Below are 25,831 nucleotides of genomic sequence, written 5' to 3'. Positions count from 1 at the left end.
GTCGTGACAATGGAAATAAAATATCCTGTTGCGTATCTTTACTCATATTTACGGTAAAAGTCGTCTTTCACCTTCTCCCAGCAGCGGACTGCGCAGGAACTCACTTCTCTCTTTCCAATGTGTTAGATCGCCGTGCTATAGGTCATTTCGTTCTCTCTGTTTGTTAGATAATCAGAGAAATGTCTGCAATCGTCAGGAAGATCGTCAGCACGGCCAAGGCCCCTGCTGCCATCGGGCCGTACAGGTGAGCAGATTTCAGGAGTTGAAGCATCAGATTGAATCTAAAGTTTCCACTGTTTCAACAGCTGACACAAGTCTGAATAACACTGAGACCACATGGCTACAGCCTGTCCATGTTCTGTGAAGAATGGAAATAAAGAATTGCATTGGCCGTGTTTTCTGTGTCCATACAGATACATTGAGTTTCCACTGGCTCTGGTTTGTGGAGCAAAGTGCATTCATGTTGGATTTTGCCCCGAAACTCTGCAAACTATTGAAGGGTTGAATAAACATGCAAACATTAAACCATGAAAACAGTTTTCTATTTAAGTGATCTCTCAGGATCTTAAAATTTTAGATTCTATTTGTCATTCAGACCAGTATTTCTATACTTTAACTTTTTTTTGATTTAACACCATTTCCACCTTTAAAGAGCCCACTATTCAAGTTTTATTATTTCCATTTAGTCTTTTTTTTAATCTGTCCACTGCATGATTAGATTTTCATGCAGAGAAATAGTTGTCGAATTCATCTGCCTTTTTGTTTCGTTGTGTTCACTAGGGGAGCACAATATTAGTAACTAGTATAAGTAAGTATGATGATACTTAAGTAAATTAGATTTTTTAGAGATTTGACTTCATCGACTCAAATCTAACCATATGAAACTGTTTGGTTTTCACACTGAAAATTATCACATCTATAATCATTATTTTGTGCTTTTCTGCTCCTGACTTCTGGCTTGTTGCCACCAGGTATGGTCGTAATGTTGAAATACGTGGAAAGAAAGATATTGACATTCTTGTGTGAATGTCGAGCTTATGCTGACAGTCAAATTGATTGGTTTGCAGATTGGCAAACATCGTTTTATCTGAGAGATTCTATGGGTTTTTACTGTTTTTTTTTAATGAGAGAGCCCATTTCTGTCTTTGAAGCTGATCTCTATTTATTCCTGGGCTTGGTGGCTATATTCACCTGCTTCGTTTCACAGCAGTTTGCCATTTATCCCATGAGAGTGAAAACCTTAGGATACAAAGACACAGGGATACGTATATACAGAGTATACACTTATACAGAGAACCAAACAGTATATACATTTTTTATAAAACCCTACAAGAGCCTATTATGTATAACAATGAAAAAACTTCTCCCATTTCATTTCCATTGATGCTAAAAAAAAAATAAAGCAAAATATATCCTCGGATGCAGTCAAATAAACACTGCAGCACCCCTGTGTAGAAGCAATCTTCCTTTTCTTATTAACGTTCTTTCACATTTCAGTTACGCACATTCTCTCAACCTTTTTTGAAATCACATTAGAATTGCAGAATACTTGACCCCAAATCAAAAGCTGTGACTATAAATAATTCAAATTCAGGAACAGTCAAAATCAAACACAGGTATGAAACAAACAATGTGCACTTGTTATTTTTAGCCTGTTGTTTTTTTTTTGTTTACCTGTTGATGTGTGTGCGTCCTTCAGCCAGGCGGTGGTGGCTGACCGCACCATGTACATATCGGGACAGCTCGGGATGGATCCTGTCAGCGGGCAGCTGGTGGAAGGTGGCGTTCAGGCTCAGACCAGACAGGTGAAACCCCAGAAACCACAGATCCGTCGATTCGATTCAAGTTTGTTCCCGTAGCGCCAAATACAACACAAATCCCCATCGATGTACTTTTACTGACAACGATCTCACGTGAGCGAGCAGAGCAGGTAGTTTCCTTTTAAAAGGAAGAAACCTGTAACTTTGTTCGCTTTTTTGCTACTCCTAAAATGACAACACATTTTACACCAACGGGCTCTACGTGTTGGAGAAGTTGTGGGAATGATATTTTTGGAACTGCCCAAAAATTCAAATATTCAGGAAGTTCTCCAACATATTTTTGGGCAGAATATACCATTAAAATGCACGACACTTTATCTGTGTGATTTACAGGAAGGAATGGCAGGACATGATAGATACCTGCTGAAAATACTGATTGCTTCAGCAAAGAAAGCAATAACTCGTAAATGGTGACAGAAGGATGCACCTACAGTAGATAATTGGGTGGAAGTTATCAGGGAGATTCCTGAGATGGAAAGATTGACCTTCTTACCACGCCTACAAAAGGAGTCGTACATTGCAAAATGGACAAAACTACAGCTATACTTTCAGATATAAGATCCTCCTCACACACCACACACACTACCTGTGCAGTGTAATAAAACAAACTTAACATGCTGTACCAAATGTTGTAAGAATGTAAATTGCCTGGAATTGTAATAGAAAAATGATGGTCAATTCAGATGTACTGTGACACTGTTTACGGTTTATGTTGCTGTATGGTTTATATGTTTCTCTGTTCTTCTGAAAAAAACTAATAGACTTTAAGTATTAAAAAAAAAAAGGAAGAAACCTGTAAAGCCAGGCTCAGGGAAGGAATCTTTCTGCTGTTCCAGTTGATTAATTGATCCGTCAATTAGACTTTATTTCTGAAGTGTTTTTCATTCGAAAGGCTGCAACACAAAGTGCTTTACACAGTAAAAGTATTCCTCACAGTACTCACTGTACTTTGACTTCAGGCTCTTGTGAATATGGGTGAAATCCTTAAAGCCGCTGACTGCGCCTATGAAAATGGTGAGGAAATCTTGGAATTATGCATGTTGAATACTGTCACCCCTCATTGTGGACCGAAATAATGTCTGCGTCATTTCTCTCAGTTGTCAAAACCACGGTGCTCTTGGCCGACATGAACGACTTTACCAGCGTCAACGACGTGTACAAGCAGTGTGAGTAGCACTCGCTCACTCAATCACTCACTGAAGCTTTCTGTCGCAATACAAAGTTAGCTTGCATTCTGCCAGAAAGTGAAAAAAAGAAAAGAAAAATCATACGTCACACGTTTTCTTTCAACCTTCTGGAAAACATAAACACATTGAATGAATGATTCTGCCTTTGTAGAAATCCTCTTTTTTAAATGATGTGACAAATTAAAAAGACTGAATCCAGCCATAGAACATGTTCTGATGCATTAGCATGTGAATTTTTAACCTAAATAATTCTATCAGGCACAACAGTTGCAAAACATTTCCTACAAACTGCCTAAAACAGCATTTCCCCACACAGTAACGTTACAGAATGCCGATAGTTTAACTGGCTTCATATAAAGTTTCACCGGTAGCTGCATGACGCATGCTAACACCTGTTCAGGTAAACACAATCACATCGGGAGGTAATTCTACTGTTGTATTTGCCATTTTTAGAAGTGAAGTTGTTATATTATAATGGGGACAAATTCCTATTGTACAATAATCCTCAATGTAAAACCCAAAAGTCTCATGAAAGTGGCAAACTACAAAAATGAAAATTATTATTTTTCCTGAATTACACTCTAGGGAAGAGTGTTGCCCCCCTTTTTTTAAATAGTAGAAATTTCTATAAAACCCTGTGATTGTATTCAGAAAGAAACTGACAGTTTACTCTACTCTGTACTGAGGTGTACGTGGTTTGAGGCTATTTCCCATTAGTAGAGTAATGAAATATTGAGCCATAATTTAAAACACTATTTAAGACAATGTATTAACTTAGTAATTTAACCAATTATTTCCATTATTGTTCTCTGGGTTTATGTAACGTGCTTTCATATTTTAGTTACCGAACTTGAGCGGCAACAGTTTACCCCCGAGGAAATGTTTAACGTGTCAGTAAAAGTGGAAAACGGTCCCGGGGGCTCTGTGGATGTTTGTCCTGTGGTGTGTTCTCGCTCACCGTCAACACCAACACGGATCTGCCTGATGCATGTCATGTTTGTGTCGTTTGCAGTTTTCAGCACCAACTACCCAGCCAGAGCCGCCTATCAGGTCGCTGCTCTTCCCAGAGTGAGTTCTCCTCAAAGACGTTTGCTCTTTTCAATGATTCAGTGGGGGGGGTTCAGGCCGGAGTGCCGCCTTTTAATAAACACAAAAAACGTAGATATTTCTTACAACTGTGAGGGAAACGGATAAAACGGCCACAAATAGAGTGTAAAATTACACATTTTATTAAAACACAACACTCTGTATGTCAAGATTCTTGAATATATTGAATATCATACACATATTTGGTGAGTTTAAAATCGGTTTTGTGGCTTTCAGTCTCAACGTGCGAAAGGTTGAAGCTCTGCTTTAGTTGCATTTTAAAGGTTTCATATTATGCAAAATTGACTTTCTAATGGTTTTTCCCACAGTGATATGTGTCTCCCCGGCCTGAGTGTGAGGCTCCAGAAGTGGAGAGAGTCTGTCACGTCCCTCACTTGATCCACTTTTTAGCAAATTCTCTGATCTTCCATTCGTGATGTCCTGCAGTGAAAAATGCTCCCTTCCATCCTCCCACTGATAGATAAAAAGGTCCAAAGATTACTGATATAATTTGTTAAATTGTAAGTCATCGTCACAGTTAGCAGGATCGAGCGCGAGCTACTTGGTCGTAACCACATAAGCACATTCGAACAGCCCAAGCATCGTATTCAGACACACAATATTTTTTAACTAACTAACTGAAATTTCCTGCTGCAGCCGCAGAGACCGAATTTCTGCAGGAGCCCCTTCTGGGAAATCCACCGTGAACATTAGCGTATGGTACTGGAAAGCAATCGAGCAACACTGATCTACACTGAAATACACTTTAAATACAATGTTGTTGGACCTCTGACACCCAACTTGAAATTGTTGAGATAACGTGTAATATGGGACATTTAAAATGCATTTATTTGATGTGTTTTATCTGGTTTGACGGTGTTGAAATGGCTTTAATCTGTAAACAGGGGACAGATGCTATCCTTATCTATTATCAACTGGTGGTCTTTCCTTCTTTTCAGGGTGGACTGGTCGAGATTGAAGCAGTTGCTGTTTTGGGCCCTCTGACCAACGCTTGAAAAATACAGCTGTCACACTAATACAATCATTGTCCTGTTTTGTTGATCACCCTAGAACAATGTTTCGTTTAATATTTCGAGGACCAGTCGATGATTCATACTCGTTTAAACATGTGCTTTCTCCTCTATGAAGACGACACGGTGTTTTCAGTTCCCTCTGCTCACAATCGTCTCACGGCAGCTGTAAGGCAGGAATGTCCAGATTTTTTCCACAAAGGCTCAAACACAGAAAAATGGGTAGAGCCACACAGTTGAGGGGAATTTTCTGCCCTCGCTTGTTTTGGTTTCGTCATTTTTGGTCACCATCAGGAACTTTGAGTTTTAAACCAGCCTCGTTTTATTGCAGAGCTGTTATTTTGAGGACCGTGTTAAATCCCAGATTACAATACTGTCAAGTTTTGTGTGATATTTAGAGTTTCCTGCGGGCCAATTCGAGACGGACCGCGGCCCAAAGTTCACCTGTGGGCCATAGTTTGGACACCTCTGCAGCAAAGCGACTGAAACTTCTGTTCACCAGCTGTGCCCACATCAGTGAATGTCTTTATGGAAGGATGATCCATGTTAACCTTCAATAAACCATCAGGTAGTTTGCACACTATAATTGTTTTTCTTTCACAAGAGTGCATGAGATTAGCAGTAACGGGGAAGGAGGAATGTGTTTTAAGTTTGAAATCCATGCGAGAAATCATCATCAGATATTCAATTTGGTTTTATTGCAGAGCTCAAAATACAATACGGTAAAGTGATGTGTGATATTAGAGTTTCCTTGGGGTCGATTCAGGACAGACCAACACCACTGCCACAAAGTGTTTGAAACTCTGTGTTGTTCAAAAGCTGTATCTACATCAGTGAATGTCTTTATGGCAGTACGATCCATGTGACACAGTCAGAATTCATCAATTGTTTTTCTTTCATAAACACATTAGCATGAGCTCTTGTTGGTCATTACTGTCTAGTTACACACACACGCCTCTTTGACTTCCCTTTACCCCATATACCAGAGTTGCATTAACAATTAAAGCTGCAAGCAGCCTTGAATGGGTCCTCGCTCTGGAGAATGTCGGTCGGCACATGTATCTGTCATCTCATGCAGGGGTTCTCAACTGGTCTCACCCTGGGACACACATTTCCCCATGGTCATTACAGTTTGTTTTTCCAAATTGTTAACACACTAAAATGACATGCATAGCACATATATTTAAACTGAGCAGTTTAAATATATGTGTAGGCAGAATAAATACTTTTACGATGCGACCTTTACGGGAAAAAAAATCAGGGCTTCACAACTCTCCATCAGCTGCAGCGACATAATTAAGTGGCTGCTATTACCAAAGCTTCTGGGGGTCGAGGAGGGAGACGTACGTTAGCCTTTTGTGGTCTTGAAAATAATATAATCCTGAATCCTGCCATGGAAGTTGTAGTGAGCACAACTTAATTGGACCTCCTTGCCCTTGGAGCTCTGCGGTGTGTTCAATGACCTCTTGGAAAAGTCTCTCTTGAAAATGGTTTTGACAATAAATCCGCAACCAAATCTCTTTATCTTCGGCCATTGTGGGTTGACAAAACTGCTATAACTGTTCGTGCAGCTCGCTACAGGCCCGTTTACATGACAACGTTTCACGTGACAACACCTAATCAATTACAAAGAAAGAGACTGACAATGATGTAGTTAGTATGTCAGGCCACTGAAGGGCACTGTTGCTTTTACAATGAACCCACACAGACGTGTGCAGAGAACAATAAACTATAAATGTGAAGAAAATGGAGAGCACCCGACATCTCTATAGACTGATGATGCATCAGATGCTTTCAGGGGTTAATCTCAACTTTAAAACTACTGATATTCACTATAAAACCAGAATACGGACAGCAAGTCATACCACTCCATGTTTGTTTACAAGTGGATGAGCAGATGAAAGGGGGGGGAGGGGAAGAGATACGGATTCATAGTAAGAGCGCGCCATAGCCTCCATCAGTCTCTGCCGGAGGGATTAGCGACGGGTGAAAGAATCTTTCCACCTTGGGGATACCGTTGGGATAAAAACTTTACGGATGAAGTGGATCCACACACTGGTGTCGTGTAAACGGACCCCCAAAAGCGAAGAAAGTTGTGCAGATACACTCATGTCCGTTGTTGTGTAAACGGGGCCACAGGTGCGTTGGAGAGTGAACTCTCTCTGACCATGCAATCAGAGGGCTTGAATATGCTGACATCACGCTAGGCCTTCTACAAGGCCCTGAGTGGCCAAAATCTGATTGGTTTTAGCAGCAGCGTGCCCGACACTCGTTTTACGCTCCAAGACGCCTGCAGAAGTGAATGTGACGGCCTCAGGCAGATTTCTTTACCCTGGCGATAGGTGATAGCTAAAATGTGATTGGTTAACAGCTTTAGTGTGGAAGTGTACGTCCGGAAGCAGCGCAGCCAGGAGAGAAGCGGACAGGCCATTTAGAACGATTTAATTAATAAGTATTTATGGACAATATATAATCAACACCAGTCTGTGATTCTGATATCTTAGGCCTGCAGAGAAGGCCTTGCAGGCCCTGACGGTCTGCCACTGACTTGTCATACATGTGTTGTTGTGCCAGGTCAGTCTGGAGACTGGAAGGAACACTTCAGCTCAGAGCAGCTGGCCCGATTCACATCTGTGATTCACAAAGAGCTGGGGGCGGAGAGCTGCTCTCTGCCGTGGAGCCTGGACACAATGGAGGGAGCCGATATTGAACATGGAGACCTGGAGTCGTCTTAGAAGCACAAATTGTTGCCGATTGGTCCAATCATTGGTCATCACGATATATATATATATATATATATATACCCCTGCCTGGACTTGGACTCGCCAGATGTAAACCAGTTTGCCCTGACTGTTCAATAAAACCTGCAAATGCCAATTTGTTGTTGGAGTCTGCTTCATTCACCTTTTGTGAAAATCCAGTTGTGTCCAGTCATGAGCCAAATGTTAAGGATATCATTGTCAACATCTACATGAATATTAAAGTCACCCACTATGATGACTTTATCTGAGCTCAGTACTAAAGTAGAGAGAAAGTCTGAGAATTCAGACAGAAATTCAGAGTATGGTCCAGGAGGACGGTACACTGTGGCAAGAAGAACAGGCTGCTGTGTTTTCTGGTCCGATTGCACAAGATTTAAAGTGAGATTTTCCAAGGGTTTCTGGTTAGTTTTAGGTCTGGGATCGATAAGAAGACTAGAGCTATAAATAGATGCTACTCCTCCTCCTCGTCCAGTTTCTCGAGGAATATGTTGATTAACATGAGTGGCGGGAGTTGCTTCATTGAGCCTGAAATATTCATCTCATTGTAACCAGGTTTCAGTGAGGGTCAATAAATCAAATGTATCTGTTATTAAATCACTTATAAGTAAAGATTTAGATGATAGTGAACAAATATTTAACAGTCCACATTTGATTGTTGTGGGATTTTGCTTACTGATAGGACCAGTTTTGATTTTTATCAGATTTTGTTTAACTCCTGTGGGATTCATCTTGTCTTTGGAAAAATGGTCATGGAGACAGCAGGAAGACAGTTTAGTTTTGAGAGCAGACGGTGAGGGTGTAATTGACAGAGGAGAACAGTAGGGAGTGCTGGTGCTGCCAACATGTGTCTGTGGGATGTAAACTTCCTCCACTGTAGAAGTACCTCTCTGATTCACATAATGCTCCAGTTTCTTGATTAAAATCTCATGACTGAATGTGTTGGATGCTTTTTTTCAGGTCTATGAACACTCCGACTGCCCTTTTCTGACTTCTTCTACTGATTTGAATAATGTTACTAAAGTGAATCGTTGTGCTCTCAATCATATCAGCTTCCAGAAAGCAGTTTGTGGATACATTTGTTCAATCTGTGAGTAAAAAAAAAGATTTTTGAAGAATTGTGGCAATAGAAGAACGGGCCTGTAGTTATTGAATTGGTGTCCGTCTCCAGTTTTGCATAGTGGGATGACTTTCGCAGTTTTTACTTCTTTTGGGAATTTACCGGTATTGAAAGACCGATTGCAGATGTATGCAAGAGAATGAGCTATTGCTTAAATTATCTTTATGACTATTGTCATATCTATACCATCACAGTCAATTGTTGTCTTGCTTTTATATTAGATATATATATATATATATATATATAACCGTAGTAGTGCTGAAGCAGGTGTTTCAAGTTGGTTTTTTTAAATGATCAGGTGTAAATTATGATTCCTTTGGTAAAAATAGAAGGGAAAATATACATTTTTGTAAAGACCCAGGTAAACTTGTCCACTGCAGGGGGATTGAAATAACTACGAACAATTTGTACTTGTTCTCCACCTGGATGCTCATGAGACTAAATGATGACAAACATCAACAGATGCTAAAACAAGTTTTATAAAATATATAGCAAATCACTAAAAGCTTCAGACCAATCAGTGCTTCTAAGACGACTCCAGGTCTCCATGTTCAATATCGGCTCCCTCCATTGTGTCCAGGCTCCACGGCAGGGAGCAGCTCTCAGCCCCCAACTCTTTGTGAATCACAGATGTGAATCTGGCCAGCTGCTCTGAGCTGAAGTGTTTCTTCCAGTCTCCAGACTGACCTGGCACAACAACATGTGAACGCAAAAAATCCGTCAGGTTATGTTACGATAGCCCCAGTGGCACAGTGGAGAGGCGGTTTGCATTGTTGTCTCATTGGGCAGATGGATAGATTCCCACCAGCCTTCATATCCGACTTGAGGTCTGCCCTCAATGATTATACATTATACCAAGCAGATCTAAAAAAGAAAAAAAAAAATCAGATTGGACTATGACAGTCCAATCTGAATGTCAGAGACTCAGATACCTTTCCGATGAAATGGAGATTTGTCATTATCCATTTGGTGCTTGGGAACGAGGCTGAAGTTGGACATTTTGTTTTCCTTCATGGTCTGGAAAGAGCAATGCTGTGCGACCTTCTGAATGGTTTCATCGTCCAGATTACGGCCCAGGAACTCTGACATGCGCCTGAGAGCTGCAGGCAGGTCCTGGAAGAGGAGTATTGGAACACGTCTTTCATTTCGTTACATCATTTATGTTTGTCATCAATAACAAATCCTCCTTCTAATCACTGTAGCTATAAAACTCCCCGTGACATGTATTGAAGAGACTGGTGATTTGAATCAGTTGGAGTTTTGCATGTTTAAGATTTACTGGCAGTTGAATATATTTATAAAATCCTTGATGAATAATGTTGGTTTGACACATAGAACTACTCAGAGTCTTTCTCTCATATATAACTAGTGTTTCTTGTCGGAGCATTTATCATCAGAAAGACTAAAGACATATTGTTACTGTTTAATTCTTAACTTCCAGGACTTTCTTCACCTGAACCATTTCTTCATAAGTGATGTGCATTATTCTGTCTCCCAGCTCTGTGTGCATCCAGCTCTTCACATGGTCCGTCCACTTTCCAAACACGACTGTACAAAAGAAAGATAGAATCAACCAATCAACATCTGTCACTCCAGAACGTTCATGGAAAGTTTAACAAGGTCATTTTAACTGTTCTGACCTTTGCCCTCCAGGAATGTTCCCATGAATTCATCAAACGTTCCTGGATCTTTAAGAAACTGGGCCATTTGGTGGAAGTAGTACGAAGACACCAAAACGTCCCGGGGGTCCCTCATGACATAGATTGCCTACGGGACACAAACACAGGAGACAAGGTGCAAAACAGAATGGGTGTGATGTGTCTTCAATGAACAAATATACAAACAAATGTTACACAAAGTCTTTCACCTTGGCCTTCGAGGTGTGGAAAGAAGGAGGCATGAGATTGTAGGGAAAATGAGAGACCAAGGCTCGTGGAGACGTCAGCTGATCCACCACCACTTGCAGTCTCGTCGCATGCAACCAAGGGACCCGGTCCCAGTTGGGGATATGTCTGGATCGGGGTCAGATCCCCCCCATTCAGCAGCAGTGGGAGGATCTCCTGCATCCAGACTGTACCTGCAGGGATGAAGAGCACAGCTCATGTTTCAACCAGGAATTAGTGGGTTGACCTCATACAATCACTCCAGGAGCATACAAATACATTTGTGTGTACACCAGCAGTGTTGCCACAGTAAATTTGAAAAATGTATTGCTTGTTTTTAAAAGTAACGAAGTTAGATTACAAGTGACTTTTTAGTTACTTTCAGAAGCTGTCGACAACCACCCCCCCCCCCACTGTCAACATGAAACAACTGGTATTACCAAATCCTCTGTGCTGATCACTGCATACGTATTTTAACCTGTGGCCTACTTTCATTGTATTTATATCTGAATCACGGTTTCATTATAAGGTATTATTTTTATTAGTATTATTTATACTATATTGATACTAGTTATTTAATTATTTGCACTGCCTGCTCTGTGCAACATTTTAATTGCCCCAAGGGACAAAAAAAGACTGATTCATTGATTGATTGAGTGCCTTTTTTTTTCTTCTTTATTTTATTTGATCAGCTATCTCAACATTTTTACGAGATCGCCTATATGGTTGTTATAATGTAGTGGCTGAGCACCCACTGTGAGAATTCAGTGCTGTCACTAGACCCAAGATAAAATCTTGCCCCACCAAGTGTTTACATCGAGAAACGCCACTGTGGTTGGATCATGTGAGTGTCAGATCTATACGTGTTTATACAGCCATATATTGTGGTTAGTCATAGTTCATCTGTTCCAGTTATATGTTATGTTATACAGCCATTTCACAATATATGTTCATCTGTTCCAGCAGCCTTCAGAAGTCACTTAATTAGTCAACAGAGTCCACCTTCTTTCAATCTAACAGACAGGGAACCTACTCAGAGCTGATGGGAACATAGATGGAGACATTCACAGGTCAATCATCGAGGAAAACCTGTTAGAGCCTGCAAATCATCCAGCAGGACAACGACCCAAAACATACAGCTGGAGTTTCAACGAAAAGTTTAGATCAAACAATAATTATTCGTTAGAATTGACAAGTCAAAGTGCAAACCTTCCTCCAAATGTAAACCACTGGCTTCAAAGGTTTGAACGCTCATGTATCATTTTCTTTCCGTGTCACCCCTGTATCATTCTGTTGTGTTTTGCTTTCCACTTCACAATTCTGTGGCAAGTTGTGTTGGTCCATCAAACACTACAAAACTCATCTGAGAAGAATGAAACCAAAGTTTTGAATAAAAGCCAATAAACCTGAGCGATTAAGTGCAAACAGATGTAGTAATAGTAACTCTACCTGACTTGGGATAAGTCACAGCAAACACATCAGTGTCTTCAACAGAGAAGTTCTCAGCAAACTCCAAGCCTTCCTTGCTGTGGGCCGCCGAGGAAAGCGCCAGGCCGTGGTAGTAGATGTAGTCAGAGGAGCATTTAGAGTTGGAAGGATTAGCCTCTTCGGTGGCCATGCTGCTCTCAGTGACAGTTATTTCTTCTTACAAACAGTCCATCTCTCATATAGCTGGTCTTTATCAGCTGGTGAAGCTGAGGGGCGGAGCTTCTTTTCTGTTTAATTTTTTTTGTTTTATTATGCCAGCTCTGAGCTGCACGTCATTGAGGGGTTGCATCTGAAGGCTGTTTTATGTTTGACACGCGGGCATGACGTGCGGAACTTCAGCCTGAGAGAAACCGTGTGCCATTTATGCTACACTATAAAAAGAAATAGACGCTGCATCGACCGCTATAACCATAGACATTATAAAGGATTGGCGCCTCATTCCATGCTGGAGAGTGATGCAGCGTCACCGCCATATTGGATAAGGCATCTCACTCCCTGGTAGCACCAGAGTCGGCCAGAGTTAACGCAGAACGAGCAGCTTTGTCTGGGTTTTGTTCACAAAAACTTAAAGGAAAGCTGAACGAGCCGATCCAGGGACCTTCCCCAGCCTTTCTCTGAAAGTGTACTTGAACCCAATGATGTATTTATATTTTATGTGTCCCATACAGCTGTGAGCATTATGAGTCTGCTCAGATTAAAATCTCTCTCGTTTCTCTCTTTATTCCAACACAACTGAGTAAAGAAAATGTGTGATGTGTGTGTGTATGCGCCTGAAATAGTTACATTGAATTGTATATACTCATAGCCCACAAAGACATAAATATGATGACATGCTTGTGCTATTAGTGTGTACATTTGGGACGCATCTCCTGCTCTGTTTCTAAATGTAAACAGTTATTAATAGGCCATATCATATGTCAGTCTTGGTAAAAAAGCATAATACAAAGTATCTCAGCATTAATGATCATATTTGTTATGAGAATTCAGGGACTGATGATTATTACAGGTGGAAGAGGCCTTCCTCAGTAGAAATATATGCACTGGAGGCACAGGGTGCCTCATCCAAGATGGCGTTGCGCTGTGACGTCAGCTCCATTAGGCAGCGCCAGTCAATGAGGCATCTCCATATATTGGGTGCTTCTGAATAGTCCCTCCTATCCTATTTTCCTTAACCCTGTGGATGACATCACAGGGTTAAGGAAAGGTGTTAGGGGGCTTCCTAAAGGAGTTAGTAAAAGGCGATCATGTTGCTGTGCCAGTTGGACCGCATTTCCACAAGGTGACATAATAATAATAATCTGACGGTGGCGCGGCTTAGTCTGTCTCAGAGTTTGCTGAATATAGCACACAATTGCTGTTTTAACTTATTTATTGAATCGTCTGTTGTCGATCGGTCCGGCCACCTGTGGAGACAACACAACAATGAATTGAGCAATGTGCAATATTTGTATTTAAGAATACCTTATTCTTTTAGTTGTTGATGTGTGTGCTGGGAATGTTTGAAGATGTGGTGTGTGAGGAGTTTCCACTTACCATGTCTTGTGTTCAGGCTGGTGTCCGAGTAAAAGATTCCCCCTGGGACGGACACGTTGAAGAAGGTTCCGGGCCGAACCAAGAGGAGGAGCAAGTGGGGGTGTTGCACATAGTTTTAGTAGGGTTTAGGATTTAATTTACTATTTAGGTGTTTGGTTTTACATGTATTGGTTAATAAGAGTTTTGTTTCATTAAGTTATAGTTAGGGTTTTGGTTTGGACGATTTTAACTTAGTTTTTAGACACTAATGTTAACTTTTATTACCTGTGGAGATTTTAATGGTTTTACCCAGTTGAGGGAAGTGTATTTAAGGCGCCTTTTTACATCATTCACTGTTCTGCTGCTGGAGAAGCCACACTCCTCAATCCTCCAATGAATTTTTAGCACTTTGCAAGTTTTTGTTTTGGGCACTTGTGAAAATAAAAGAAAGAAAAATAGATGTGGACCACTCACAAAGCTGACTCCTCACTGATTTTACTCACTGCTCAAACCGCTCGTCAGCCACTCTGAGGCCATATCGGAGATCCGAGGCCTAACAAGGTTATAAAGGAAACATCAGTGTTTCCTTGGCTAAAGGAAATTATAAAGTAAGCATTGAGCCTCCTTTCCTTAGCTTATTGGGAATTCCCTCATTCCTTATCATGTGCTGCCACTTAAACACTTTTGGGGTTAAGGAAAAGTAGATAGGAAAGGAGACAGGAGAGACTGTTTGCATGTACCCATTATGTCTATGAACGTTCTCTATTGGCACTGGCAAGCGGGGGGCGCCGCCATCTTGGTCAGTGTGATCCACAGAAGATCCAGCATCATCTTGTTCAGACTTGTTCTCCACTGAACTCAGTCTCCTGTACAAATACTGACAAGTACATATTGAACATGTTCACAGTCTCCTGTACAAACACTGACGAGTGGATATATAAGATATTTGCAACAGTCATTTCCATTACAGTTTTGTAATGTATGTGGATGAGGGAGTGGAACATTTGGAGTCTCCGGGGTATTTGTGCGCCTTTATATCATGTCGCGGTGTCTTCTTCTCTTGTTCTCTGACTTTCCACTCTTGCTAAAGCTTCATGGAGTTAATGAGGCCTGAAGAGCAGGAGGAGAAGCGGCAAGGCAGAGCTGGTGGAGGTTTGGTCCACATTCTTTCTTTCTTTCACACACACACACACACACACACACACACACACACACACACACACACACACACACACACACACACACACACACACACACACACACACACACACACACACATTACCATGTAATTGGCCTCCATACCACGTTTAGGTAATGGAGGCCAACCTGATTCACAGTGACTTGGACAAGTAAATTAAATCTGATTACTGGTTTGGAAATAGTAATCTGTTAGATTACTCGTTACTAAAATATGAGAGTAATGCGTTACTAATTAACGCCTTACTGGCATCACTGCTGCTGAAATGACGAGATTCAGCCGCACGGAGCCATGCTGAGCTCACAGACGAGTGACACATAACACGGAAGAAATAAAAACAACGAACAAGAGAACATCAGTCTGTAAAAGCCGAGCGATAAAAAGGAGTTTTAATTTGAGACTTCAGGGATCGCGAAATGCCACATTTTTTTAACGGACACTGGTCCAGTAATCATGCATTTTTTTACTGGATCAAAGTAAAGTTTGATGAAAACATTTTTTTAATATTTATTTGGCTGTAACAAACTCATCTCAACAGGAAAGTATGAAACGTATGAATGTATGACTGTATTCTCTCAAAATTCTCAAAATTCTCTCAAAATTCTAAATTCAACTTGAGGTTACAGTACAAACTATTTGAGTTCCCTGTGGACAATGTGGGGCGGGGGGGGGGGGGGGGGGGGGGGGGGTCTGTGTGATGTCACGGGCCGGTCCGAAATTAAACTGCTAAATGAAAAGGCTGCTGTGAAATGCGTGGCTGGAAAGCTACGGTTGTCGGTGGAATTTGAAGCTGCATAGTACGCCCGAGGCACAGAAGGAAAACGTGCATGAGCAAGTGGTTGGCACTTGTCCAACATGATTATATGACTCAAGGCCCCGTGGCACTGAGCACTGAGGATTTAACGAAGGAGGAAAGGGATAACCAGCAGAGATGATGGTGAACCTTGTGCTCGGTCCCCCTCTGCTCTCAGCTATTCTTTGGGTTAGTAGTTCAACTGTTTTAGTTTGATATGTTTTGATATAGTCGCTGTTGTTGTGGATTTTCCGTTGCTTCCCGGTGATGATCAGCTTCAGAAGGATGAATGACGGAGGGACATAGGATCTGATGCGAGGGAGTTTATTACAGGGAACCGTCAGAGATCTCGCAGCATAATCAGACACGCATACGGACTCACGGATGACCCCCTCCAAGCCTCCGCCCCAGACGAGACACAAAGTTAGACTGCCACCCGTCATCCTCACCACAGTTCTTATCACCCTTTTCCAATGAGAGTCTCCGCCACCTCGGCTCCACCGAGTCTGAGAATAGTTTGTTTTACCAAACTGACGGACACCCAGACGTACAGTAATCTAAACAATATGAAGTGAAGCCTTGGCCCTCACAGAACGGCATGCGCAGTTACAGTTGAGGCCTTTAAAAGATGTCTCATAAGGTCAACACGACTGGTACATTAACGTTTGACGCGAGTGTCCGGCTCATCCCTACTGTCAATCATTTCCAAACCAGCTAAATGTACATGAATCCTTATAGAACAGATACAGATCCAGCACAAATTGAGTTCAGTTTTACTTAAGTCTGTTGTGAGGATGAGGGATAGACTCACGTAAAGCAAAAAAATGATCAGCTCTTCCAGGCCGATGACAATAATGAGAACCTTGGACAGGAGGTTGTCCTAACATTCAAAACAAGGGATTTTAAAGAATTGTACGTCAAGGACAAGAAACACAAAAGGTCATTGGGGGAAAAAAAAAAAAAAAAACTTGCTGGAAAAGCAGCATTAGACTTCCATGTTGGAATATACACGTCCACAATGTGAATATGTTTTCCCTATGTTGATAGAAATTCAAAATATTAACATCCAAACCACTTGCGACTGCTAAGAAGCAGGATTTAGAAGAATTTCAGAAATGAAAAAATAACATTGTATACTTTTATATAAAAAATTCACATGACCTTGGGTAGCTTCTTGTACAGGTTTGAAACATACGTTCCCAATCTGCAACAAAGAAAGAGAAGTAAGTAACTTATTCATTCTTTAAAAACCAGATACAATTGACATTAAAGCTCTAAAATACGTACATTGCATGCCATACACTGAGGAAGGCCCAATGTCCAAAAGTCCTTCCTTCTCAGGCAGACATTCCCATCCTTGACAATAATCTCTGCACCAGGTCTTTTGGAGTTCAGTACGTAGAGGAGTGATGAAGAACACGTAACAAAACACGCTTAAAACCAATAGAAAACATGCAAATTAAACTGTGAGGTCAAAATAATGCACAGGGAGGTTTGTGTAATAAGTCATCATATTTTGATTTACAAGCATGTCTTGAGTTGGATAAATCTCCATTAAATAATTTGCCCCAGAACAGTACATGTAGAGGCTTGAATATATGTTAAAATATGGAATGGAAATAGACTCCCCATCCATAAAACGTATTTTAATTTTATTTGTTTGTACTCATTTGTACAAACAAATGAGTCCCTGTCCCTGTTTGGTCGCCAAACAGGGACAAGTGTTTGTTGTTTATGTCACAGTATCATCAGCCAATCAGATTTTGATGTGTTATTGACGGACCGCCTCAGGGCCAACAGAGTTTCTTGTGCTGGTCTTGGTGTCGACATTGAAATGAGCTTGACTGACTGGCCCATGGGCAAGTGGTGACGACGCTCTGTTATTATCTGCTCCTCTGGAGTGATGGCGGCTAATTTAACAACAAGATGTGATGATACGATAGCAGATCTGCATCAGGACCTTTTTCAAGGCGCCTGTTTCTAAATCTAAAACTCACCTTTTAAGTGGTGGTGAGTGCGAGTTTTTCTTTTGTTTTGTTTTTTTACATTCTCTGGATTAGATTGGCCCTGCTATTGTCATTTGGTGGTGTTTTTTCATTGTTAAGTGGTGTTTCCCATACAATCGTGCACACAGACAGACAAGCACGCATGCATGACAGTAGTGCGGGAGATTCGCACTACTGTCACTACTTGTTAATGGATTTAAAAAAATAAGCGACTAATACTTTTTTCAGAATTGTCACTGAAGACATCTGGCTCTTTGCTCTCCGACGAGAAAGAGGGAACATTAGCAACTATAATAATCCCATCTAACCCCGGAAGTATTTAAGTGACGGCCATGATAAGGAACACTGGAATTCTCAATACACTAAGGAAAGGAGGCTCAATGCTTCATTTTTGACCTCCTTTAGCCTAGGAAACACTGATGCATCCTTTACCAAAGGAGACCAGATCATGCTGCCCCACAATTCTTCAAAGTATTTCTACAGGAAGGACTATTCGGATGTACCCCATGTCTCGGTTAGCATTGGTTGATTATCGTGGCTTCACGCTTCTCGTTGCACTGCCCCCTTCAGGTTTGGCTGCTCATTGTAGCTCTGAACATCAGGTGTTTAAGCGGTCGGTGTAAATTAAGATTTTCTTTTAGTAGTGGGGGAAATACCTGTTTTTTGTGAGATCCAGGGTACACGTACACGGGGCCTTCGACGCAACCCCTCAATGACGTGCAGCTCAGACCTGACATGAAAGAAAGAAAAACACATAAACCAAAAAGCTCCGCCCCTCTACTCCAACAGCTGATAAAGAGGAGCTCAACCAGAGGTGGACTGCTTGTAAGAAGAAATAACTGTCACTGAGAGCAGCATGGCCACTGAAGAGGCTAATCCTTCCAACTCTAAATGCTCCTCTGACTACATCTACTACCACGGCCTGGCTCTTCCCTCGGCGGCCCACAGCAAGGAAGGCTTGGAGTTTGCTGAGAACTTCTCTGTTGAAGACACTGATGTGTTTGCTGTGACTTATCCCAAGTCAGGTAGAGTTATTATTACTACATCTGTTGTGTCATTTCAGATGGCACTTAATCACTCAGGTTTATTGGCACATATTCAAAACTTTGGTTTCATTCTTCTCAGATGAGTTGTGTAGTGTTTGATGGACCAACACAACTTGCCAAAGAATTGTGAAGTGGAAAGCAAAACACAAGAGAATGATACAGGGGTGACATGGAAGGCAAATGATACATGAGCGTTCAAACCTTTCTTTACAAATGCTGATAAGTGTGGAAAAGTCTTCATCCCCCAAAGTTAATGCTTTGTAGAACCCCTTTTAACTGCAGCTGCAAGTCTTTTGGGGTTTGTCTCAACCAGCCTTGCACATTTAGAGACTGACATTTTTGCCTGTTCGTCTTTGTAAAACAGCTCAAGCTCAGTCAGTTTGGACGGAGAGCGTCTTGCAAGTGAAGCCAGTGGTTTACATTTGGAGGAAGGTTTGCACTTTGACTTGTCAATTCCAACATAATTATTGTTTGATCTAAACTTTTCTTTGTAGCTCTGGCTGTATGTTTTGGGTCGTTGTCTTGCTGGATAATGTATTTTGCAGACTCCAGCAAGTTTTCCTCAATGATTGACCTGTAAATATCTCCATCCATGTTCCCATCAGCTCTGAGCAGCTTCTCTGTCTGTTAGATTGAACAAAGGAGGACTCTGTTGACTAATTAACCCTCCTGCTATGTTAATTTGTCAGGAATGCCAGTGATGTTCCCAGGTCAGTTTGACCCGTTGCATGTTTAACTATCCAAAACGTGTCCAAAACCAACAAAATCCAAAAAAGCATTGTTTATATTGTTGGGCCCCGTGTATCCAGAGGTCACTCATCCTCAGGAAGAATGGGCGTGTGGTGAACCATGTTTCTTTGAAGACAAAGAGTTTTAGTCATCAAAATGAGGTGATTATACAGACATAAACAAATTCGCAATCTTGAATAGAAGCTGTAGAGGTTTTGCTTTGATCATTTGACGCTGGAAAGCTGGAAAACGAACAGCCGCTCCTGACGCCAAGACTCATAATCTGGATTAGGAAAGCAGGCGTGTGCAGTGTTTCCAGTAAAAATCTGAAGGTTTTCTATTTCACCTTCTGATGTGGACAGCAGGCGCACATGAAGACGAGCTGATGTTTGTCGCAATAGTGAGCAAAAGCAGTTTGCCTTCAGTCTGTGTCTCAGAGGCTCGACTCCACATCCTCTGCAGGACTTGCTGACGAAACATGGACCAGGGAACCAAATTGAATATCTGATGATGACTTCTCGCATGGATTTCAAACTTAAAATGTATTACTCATTCCCCGTTACTGCTAATCTCATGCACTCTTGTGAAAGAAAAACAATTATAGTGTGCAAACTACCTGATGGTTTATTGAAGGTTAACAGGGATCATCCTTCCATAAAGACATTCACTGATGTGGGCACAGCTGGTGAACAGCAGTTTGTCGCTTTGCTGCAGAGGTGTCCAAACTATGGCCCACAGGTGAACTTTGGGCCGCGGTCCGTCTCGAATTGGCCCGCAGGAAACTCTAAATATCACACAAAACTTGACAGTATTGTGATCTGAGATTTAACACGGTCCTCAAAATAACAGCTCTGCAATAAAACGAGGCTGGTTTAAAACTCAATGTTCCTGATGGTGACCAAAAATGACGACACCAAAACAAGCGAGGGCAGAAAATTCCCCTCAACTGTGTGGAAATGGTCTGGACATTCCTGCTTTACAGCTGCCGTGAGACGATCGTGAGCAGAGGGAACTGAAAACATCGTGTTGTCTTCACAGAGGAGAAAGTAGATGTTTAAACGAGTATGAATCATCGACTGGTTCCCGAAGTAATTAGTTATAAAGTTCCAGTTTGATTAAACCAGGTGAATGATTATAATAGTGCGAAAGCTGAATTGGTTAAACATCAGTCACTTGTTCTCCACCTGGATGCTCGTGAGACTAAATGATGATAAACAACAGCTGCCCAAACACTTTTTATTAGATATATAGGAAATCACCAAAAGCTTCAGACCAATCGGCAACAATTTGTGCTTCTAAGACGACTCCAGGTCTCCATGTTCAATATCGGCTCCCTCCATTGTGTCCAGGCTCCACGGCAGAGAGCAGCTCTCAGCCCCCAGCTCTTTGTGAATCACAGATGTGAATCGGGCCAGCTGCTCTGAGCTGAAGTGTTTCTTCCAGTCTCCAGACTGACCTGGCACAACAACATGAGAACGCAAGAAATCACGGTCAACAACACACGTGTATGACAAGTAGAGTCAGATATTGTTATGATGACACCAGTGGAGAGGCGGTTTGCCTCCACGTCAGTCCAGTTTGAACGTCAGAGGCTCAAGTACCTTTTCGGAGAAATGGAGATTTGTCATTATCCATGAAAACCTTGGGAACGAGGCTGAAGTTGGACATTTTGTTTTCCTTCATGGCCTGGAAAGAGCAATGCTGTGCGATCTTCTGAATGGTTTCATCGTCCAGATTACGGCCCAGGAACTCTGACATGCGCCTGAGAGCTGCAGGCAGGTCCTGGAAGAGGAGTATTGGAGCACGTCTTTCATTTGGTTACATCGTTTATGTTTGAAATGTCCCGACAGTGGAATATATTTGAATACACAGTTGGGGAAAAATAATCATTTGATCCCCTCCTGAATTTGTAAGTTGGCCCACTTACATAGAAATGTTAACATCTAGACCAGGGGTGTCCAACCTCGGTCCTCCGGAGCCCCTGTCCTGCAGGGTTTAGATCGCTCCCAGGTGCAACACACCTGATTGCAATGAGAGGCTCCTTTTGGGGCTTTTTAAGAACCTTGGTGATGACATCATCATCCTTGTCTCCTTGAGGAAGCCTCCTAACACCTTTCACTAACTCCTTTAGGAAGCCTCCTAGCACCTTTCCTTAATTCCTTTAGGAAGCCTCCAAACACCTTTCACTAACTCCTTTAGGAAGCCTCCTAACACATTTCACTAACTCCTTTAGGAAGCCTCCTAACACATTTCACTAACTCCTTTAGGAAGCCTCCTAACACATTTCACTAACTCCTCTAGGAAGCCTCCTAGCACCTTTCCTTAATTCCTTTAAGAAGCCTCCTAACACCTTTGCTTAATTCATTTAGGAAGCCTCCTAACACACCTTTCACTAACTCCTTTAGGAAGCCTCCTAACACCTTTCCTTAACTCCTTTAGGAAGCCTCCTAACACCTTTCCTTAATTCCTTGAGGAAGCCTCCTAACACCTTTCACTAACTCCTTTAGGAAGCCTCCTAACACCTTTCCTTAACCCCATGACGTCATCGAGGGGTTAAGGTAAAGTCCATAGGTAAGGAGAGAGGAGGGACAATTCGGACGTACCCACAGCGATGTTTCCGTCTGACAGGCCAGTTAGCATCAATATGAGCGGACGCCCAACATGCCAGCAATGCTACCTCGGACGAACAAATCGAATACCTTCTTCACGCAATAATATAAATAAAATAATGAAGAAAGAAACATTTGATAGCTTTTATATTGTGTGTTTTTCCTGCATTTTCGACTGATATTCTGTCTATTCTATCCATAGTCAGTAAACGACCATAAAAACTAGAGTCCGTCTGTCTTCAGACCGACAGATAGATTGTTTTTCCTTGACAAATAATGTTGGTTTGACAATTAAAAGTTTTTTCACCTCAACCATTTCTTCATAAGTGATGTGCATTATTCTGTCTCCCAGCTCTGTGTGCATCCAGCTCTTCACATGGTCCGTCCACTTTCCAAACAGTACTGCACAAACGAAAAGATATAGAAACACAACGAACATCTTTCACTTCAGAAGGTTTTACCCCCCCCCCCCCCCCCCCAATATCTATAGACTCTTTACATTAACTGCTGAAATGTGTTGGCTCTGTATTGCTGAATAAACTATCCTACATGGAAAGTTTGTTTAACAAGGTCATTTTAACTGTTCTGACCTTTGCCCTCCAGGAATGTTCCCATGAATTCATCAAACGCTCCCGGTTCCTCAAGAAACTGGGCCATTTGGTGGAAGTAGTACGAAGACACCAAAACGTCCCGGGGGTCCCTCATGACATAGATTGCCTACGGGACACAAACACAGGAGACAAGGTGCAGAACAGAATGGGTGTGATGTGTCTTGAATGAACAAATATACAAACAAATGTTACACAAAGTCTTTCACCTTGGCCTTCGAGGTGTGGAAAGAAGGAGGCATGAGATTGTAGGGGAAATGAGTGACCAAGGCTCGTGGAGACGTCAGCTGATCCACAACCACTTCCAGTCTTTTCTCTTCCAGCCAAGGGACCCGGTCCCAGTTGGGGATGGTCTGGATCGGGGTCAGATCCCCCCCATTCAGCAGCAGTGGGAGGATCTCCTGCATCCAGATTGTACCTGCAGGAATGAAGAGCACATCTCGAATTAGTGGGTTGACCTCATACAAGCACTCCAGGAGCACCCTCAGCTCAGTTCAGTCACTTATTATGTTGTTAGTGTCGCTGCAGTGTTAAAGAGCATGGGAAAGCTGCAACGAATATGTTTTAAAAACCACTCAAAGAATTTCATGATGAATACCATATAATATATAGCATTGTGTTTGTGAACGTTATTGACTCAGCAAACAACAGACACATATGCCTTTCAGGTCAATGATCTTATTGATTTCCTGTCATCTGACCCTCAACTCAGTCAGAAATACTTCTCACCCTACCTGAACCCTCCAAACATAGAAACATTTTTTTTTTTTTTTGCAGCTACACAATAATCAAAGTCTCATTGTAAGTGAACAGACTCAACAAAATACATTATTTTGATATTTGCCACGATCATAAAACTGGAGCAGAATCCCAAAACAATGTGTGACTAATTGTAGGAACATTGAAACATTTTTTAACCTCAACAGACATAATTTAATGCATTAAAGTTAAAATGTTAGATTTTCAGCCCCTCAAAAACCACCAGTTCACACAATTCCTAATTGCACGAATTTTACAATTCAATTTTTTTATATTTCTACATTTGGTGTAATTTATTGTCGGTTCGAGAAATGTGGGTAAACTCTAGACATTTGATCAAGACACATTCAATCAAATGTGAGATTTCAATACAGAAGATGAAGGACTTTGTACATCTACCTGGTTAGTTTCACTTGGACATTTTAATTGAATTGTACTAGATTACTAGTACTGTTCCAACTCTTAAATATCTCACAAAAATCTGATATTTTTGGCCGTTTCGTTTTCTTCTCGTCCACTTGAAATCAAAGTGTCTCCACTTGGGTCCGGATGAGTTCCTCTCAGTTTGTTTGTTTTTTTAAAACCACAATCAAGACTTAAGCCTCGGTTGTTGTTGTTGGATCTGTAAGCAACGCCTCGACCACCGACCTGACTTTGGGTACGTGACAGCAACGACATCGTCGTCTTTAAACGCGAATCCCTGAGAAAACTCCAGGCTCTGCGCGCTGTGCGTCTCGATTGGACACATGAGGCCGTGGTACAGCAGATAAAGACCTCGGGGGGACGACATGCTGCGGACTGACAGCTCCGGGGAGCGAAACAGACTGAAAAGACGGTGAAGACGCGTTCAGGTACCCATGGGGAAAAAGAAAACAACCGTCAAAACGAGTCACAACGTGTGGACAATAAAGATTAACATCCTCACCCTTCCCGAGTCACTGTACCCTTTTCCCGAAATCTACATGACATTTACTTTCGTGACATGTGTATGGTTCGTTAGCTTCAAGCACACTCTAACTGATTGTTTTCAAAAGTTTGATTATCACCGTGTTTCCGACGGCACCTGAACGCAACATAGTAGGTGTGTCGTTTGCTTGAGGGCAGAAGAGTTTCTGGTCTGTTGCCCCGCCTTTTGCATAATTAATACAACAAAAATGTGGCAACGATAGTCTTTCAGTGTGAAAATGTGTGCACTTCACTAGGAAAACAATCAATTAGAAACAAAGGGAATAAATCAAATGTTTGGGGTGTGGCTGTCTGCAAAACATGGAAGTGAGGTGAGTGAGTGAGTGAATGCATCACCTAAAGCCTTTAACTGTGTGGACCCACCCCAAATTTTCAATAGCAGAATTAATAACTGTTTTCGATCATTATTAATGATCATCGGTAGCCAAACTGCCAAACGCAACATAGATGGTACCCCGTGGGTGGACTGACAACACAAGTGGTACCTAGTGATCTTTATGAGGTAAGAAATCCCTACATCTGTAGCAACGTTCAGAGCGAGTGAGAGGAAAAGCGTATGTACTGGTATTATTGAGGGAAGAAAAAGAAAACTTAAAGATATAAATCCCTGAAAAATCTTCTCACCAAGTAGATATGTTGTTATTTCCACTACATCACGTCAACCTAAATGAGCTTGATATCCTTGCATCCACTGCAGAATTACTTCAATCTACAAAAGCAGCACTGAGGTTCCTGAAGAATACAACTATTCAGTCTACTTTCTTTTTAGTTCACTTCCCCCCCAACACACAAATATTTATGGATCCTCTCAGGATTTAAATAGTATTTTATGGTATTAAAAGATTCAGAGCGCTTTGCAAGTATTAAGAAGTCTAACTAGCAGTGTGGAGTGTTTAACTGCACATAACATGGTCCAAGAAGATCTGATTGAAGGAAACTCGTGTAAAAAACCCCAACCCAAAACACATCTGAGAAGTGTGACGCCACACTTTGAAATGAAAGTCAATAAACCTCAGAGATCGATATGAAAAGACACAACAGATGTAGTCGTAATAACTCTACCTGACTTGGGATAAGTCACAGCAAACACATCAGTGTCTTCAACAGAGAAGTTCTCGGCAAACTCCAGGCTCTCCTTGCTGTGGGCCGCCAAGGGAAGAGGCAGGCCGTGGTAGTAGATGTTGTCAGAGGAGCATTTGGAGATGGATGGTTTTTCCCGGTTGTCCGTCAT

General features: G+C 41.7%; 2 protein-coding genes across 3 annotated transcripts; one reads left to right on the top strand and one right to left on the bottom strand.

Annotated features, from left to right (window-relative positions):
* Positions 1–94: 94 nt before the first annotated feature.
* Positions 95–7,964, top strand: LOC308133961 (2-iminobutanoate/2-iminopropanoate deaminase-like). 2 transcript variants are annotated; one of them, XR_013936747.1, is made up of 7 exons: positions 95–244; positions 1,700–1,805; positions 2,780–2,834; positions 2,918–2,986; positions 4,020–4,075; positions 5,053–5,692; positions 7,699–7,964. XR_013936747.1 is itself a non-coding variant. In XM_080501533.1 (6 exons), the coding sequence occupies exons 1-6, from the start codon at positions 180–182 to the stop codon at positions 5,107–5,109; spliced, it is 408 nt and encodes a 135-aa protein (XP_080357659.1). In that variant the 5' UTR covers positions 95–179; the 3' UTR covers positions 5,110–6,026. The 2 variants fall into 2 exon arrangements, 1 of the variants encoding a protein (XP_080357659.1); XM_080501533.1 differs by lacking the exon at positions 7,699–7,964 and having other exon boundaries at positions 5,053–6,026.
* A 1,565-nt stretch (positions 7,965–9,529) lies between these two features.
* LOC308133271 (sulfotransferase 2B1-like) lies at positions 9,530–25,831 on the bottom strand (the record flags this gene model as incomplete). Its single annotated transcript, XM_080500574.1, is given in 13 exon segments — positions 9,530–9,690; positions 9,936–10,116; positions 10,457–10,551; positions 10,644–10,770; positions 10,871–11,011; positions 11,013–11,080; positions 12,336–12,505; positions 20,961–21,114; positions 21,260–21,440; positions 22,575–22,669; positions 22,858–22,984; positions 23,085–23,293; positions 25,663–25,831. Coding segments are annotated over 13 exon segments (1,878 nt in total).

This window comes from Blennius ocellaris (genome assembly GCF_963422515.1).
Source record: "Blennius ocellaris genome assembly, chromosome: 8".
In the NCBI taxonomy this organism is placed as follows: Eukaryota; Metazoa; Chordata; class Actinopteri; order Blenniiformes; family Blenniidae; genus Blennius; species Blennius ocellaris.
Note: the sequence above shows the minus strand (reverse complement) of the source record. Positions and strands in the feature narration are given on the sequence as shown.

What these genes read in the sequence shown, in the direction of transcription:
- LOC308133961 (XM_080501533.1), top strand. Translation starts at nt 180, where the DNA reads ATGTCTGCAATCGTCAGGAAGATCGTCAGCACGGCCAAGGCCCCTGCT. An exon ending in TGACTGCGCCTATGAAAATG is followed by an intron (nt 2,835 to 2,917) that starts GTGAGGAAATCT and finishes CATTTCTCTCAG; the next exon opens with TTGTCAAAACCACGGTGCTC. An exon ending in CAACGACGTGTACAAGCAGT is followed by an intron (nt 2,987 to 4,019) that starts GTGAGTAGCACT and finishes TGTCGTTTGCAG; the next exon opens with TTTTCAGCACCAACTACCCA.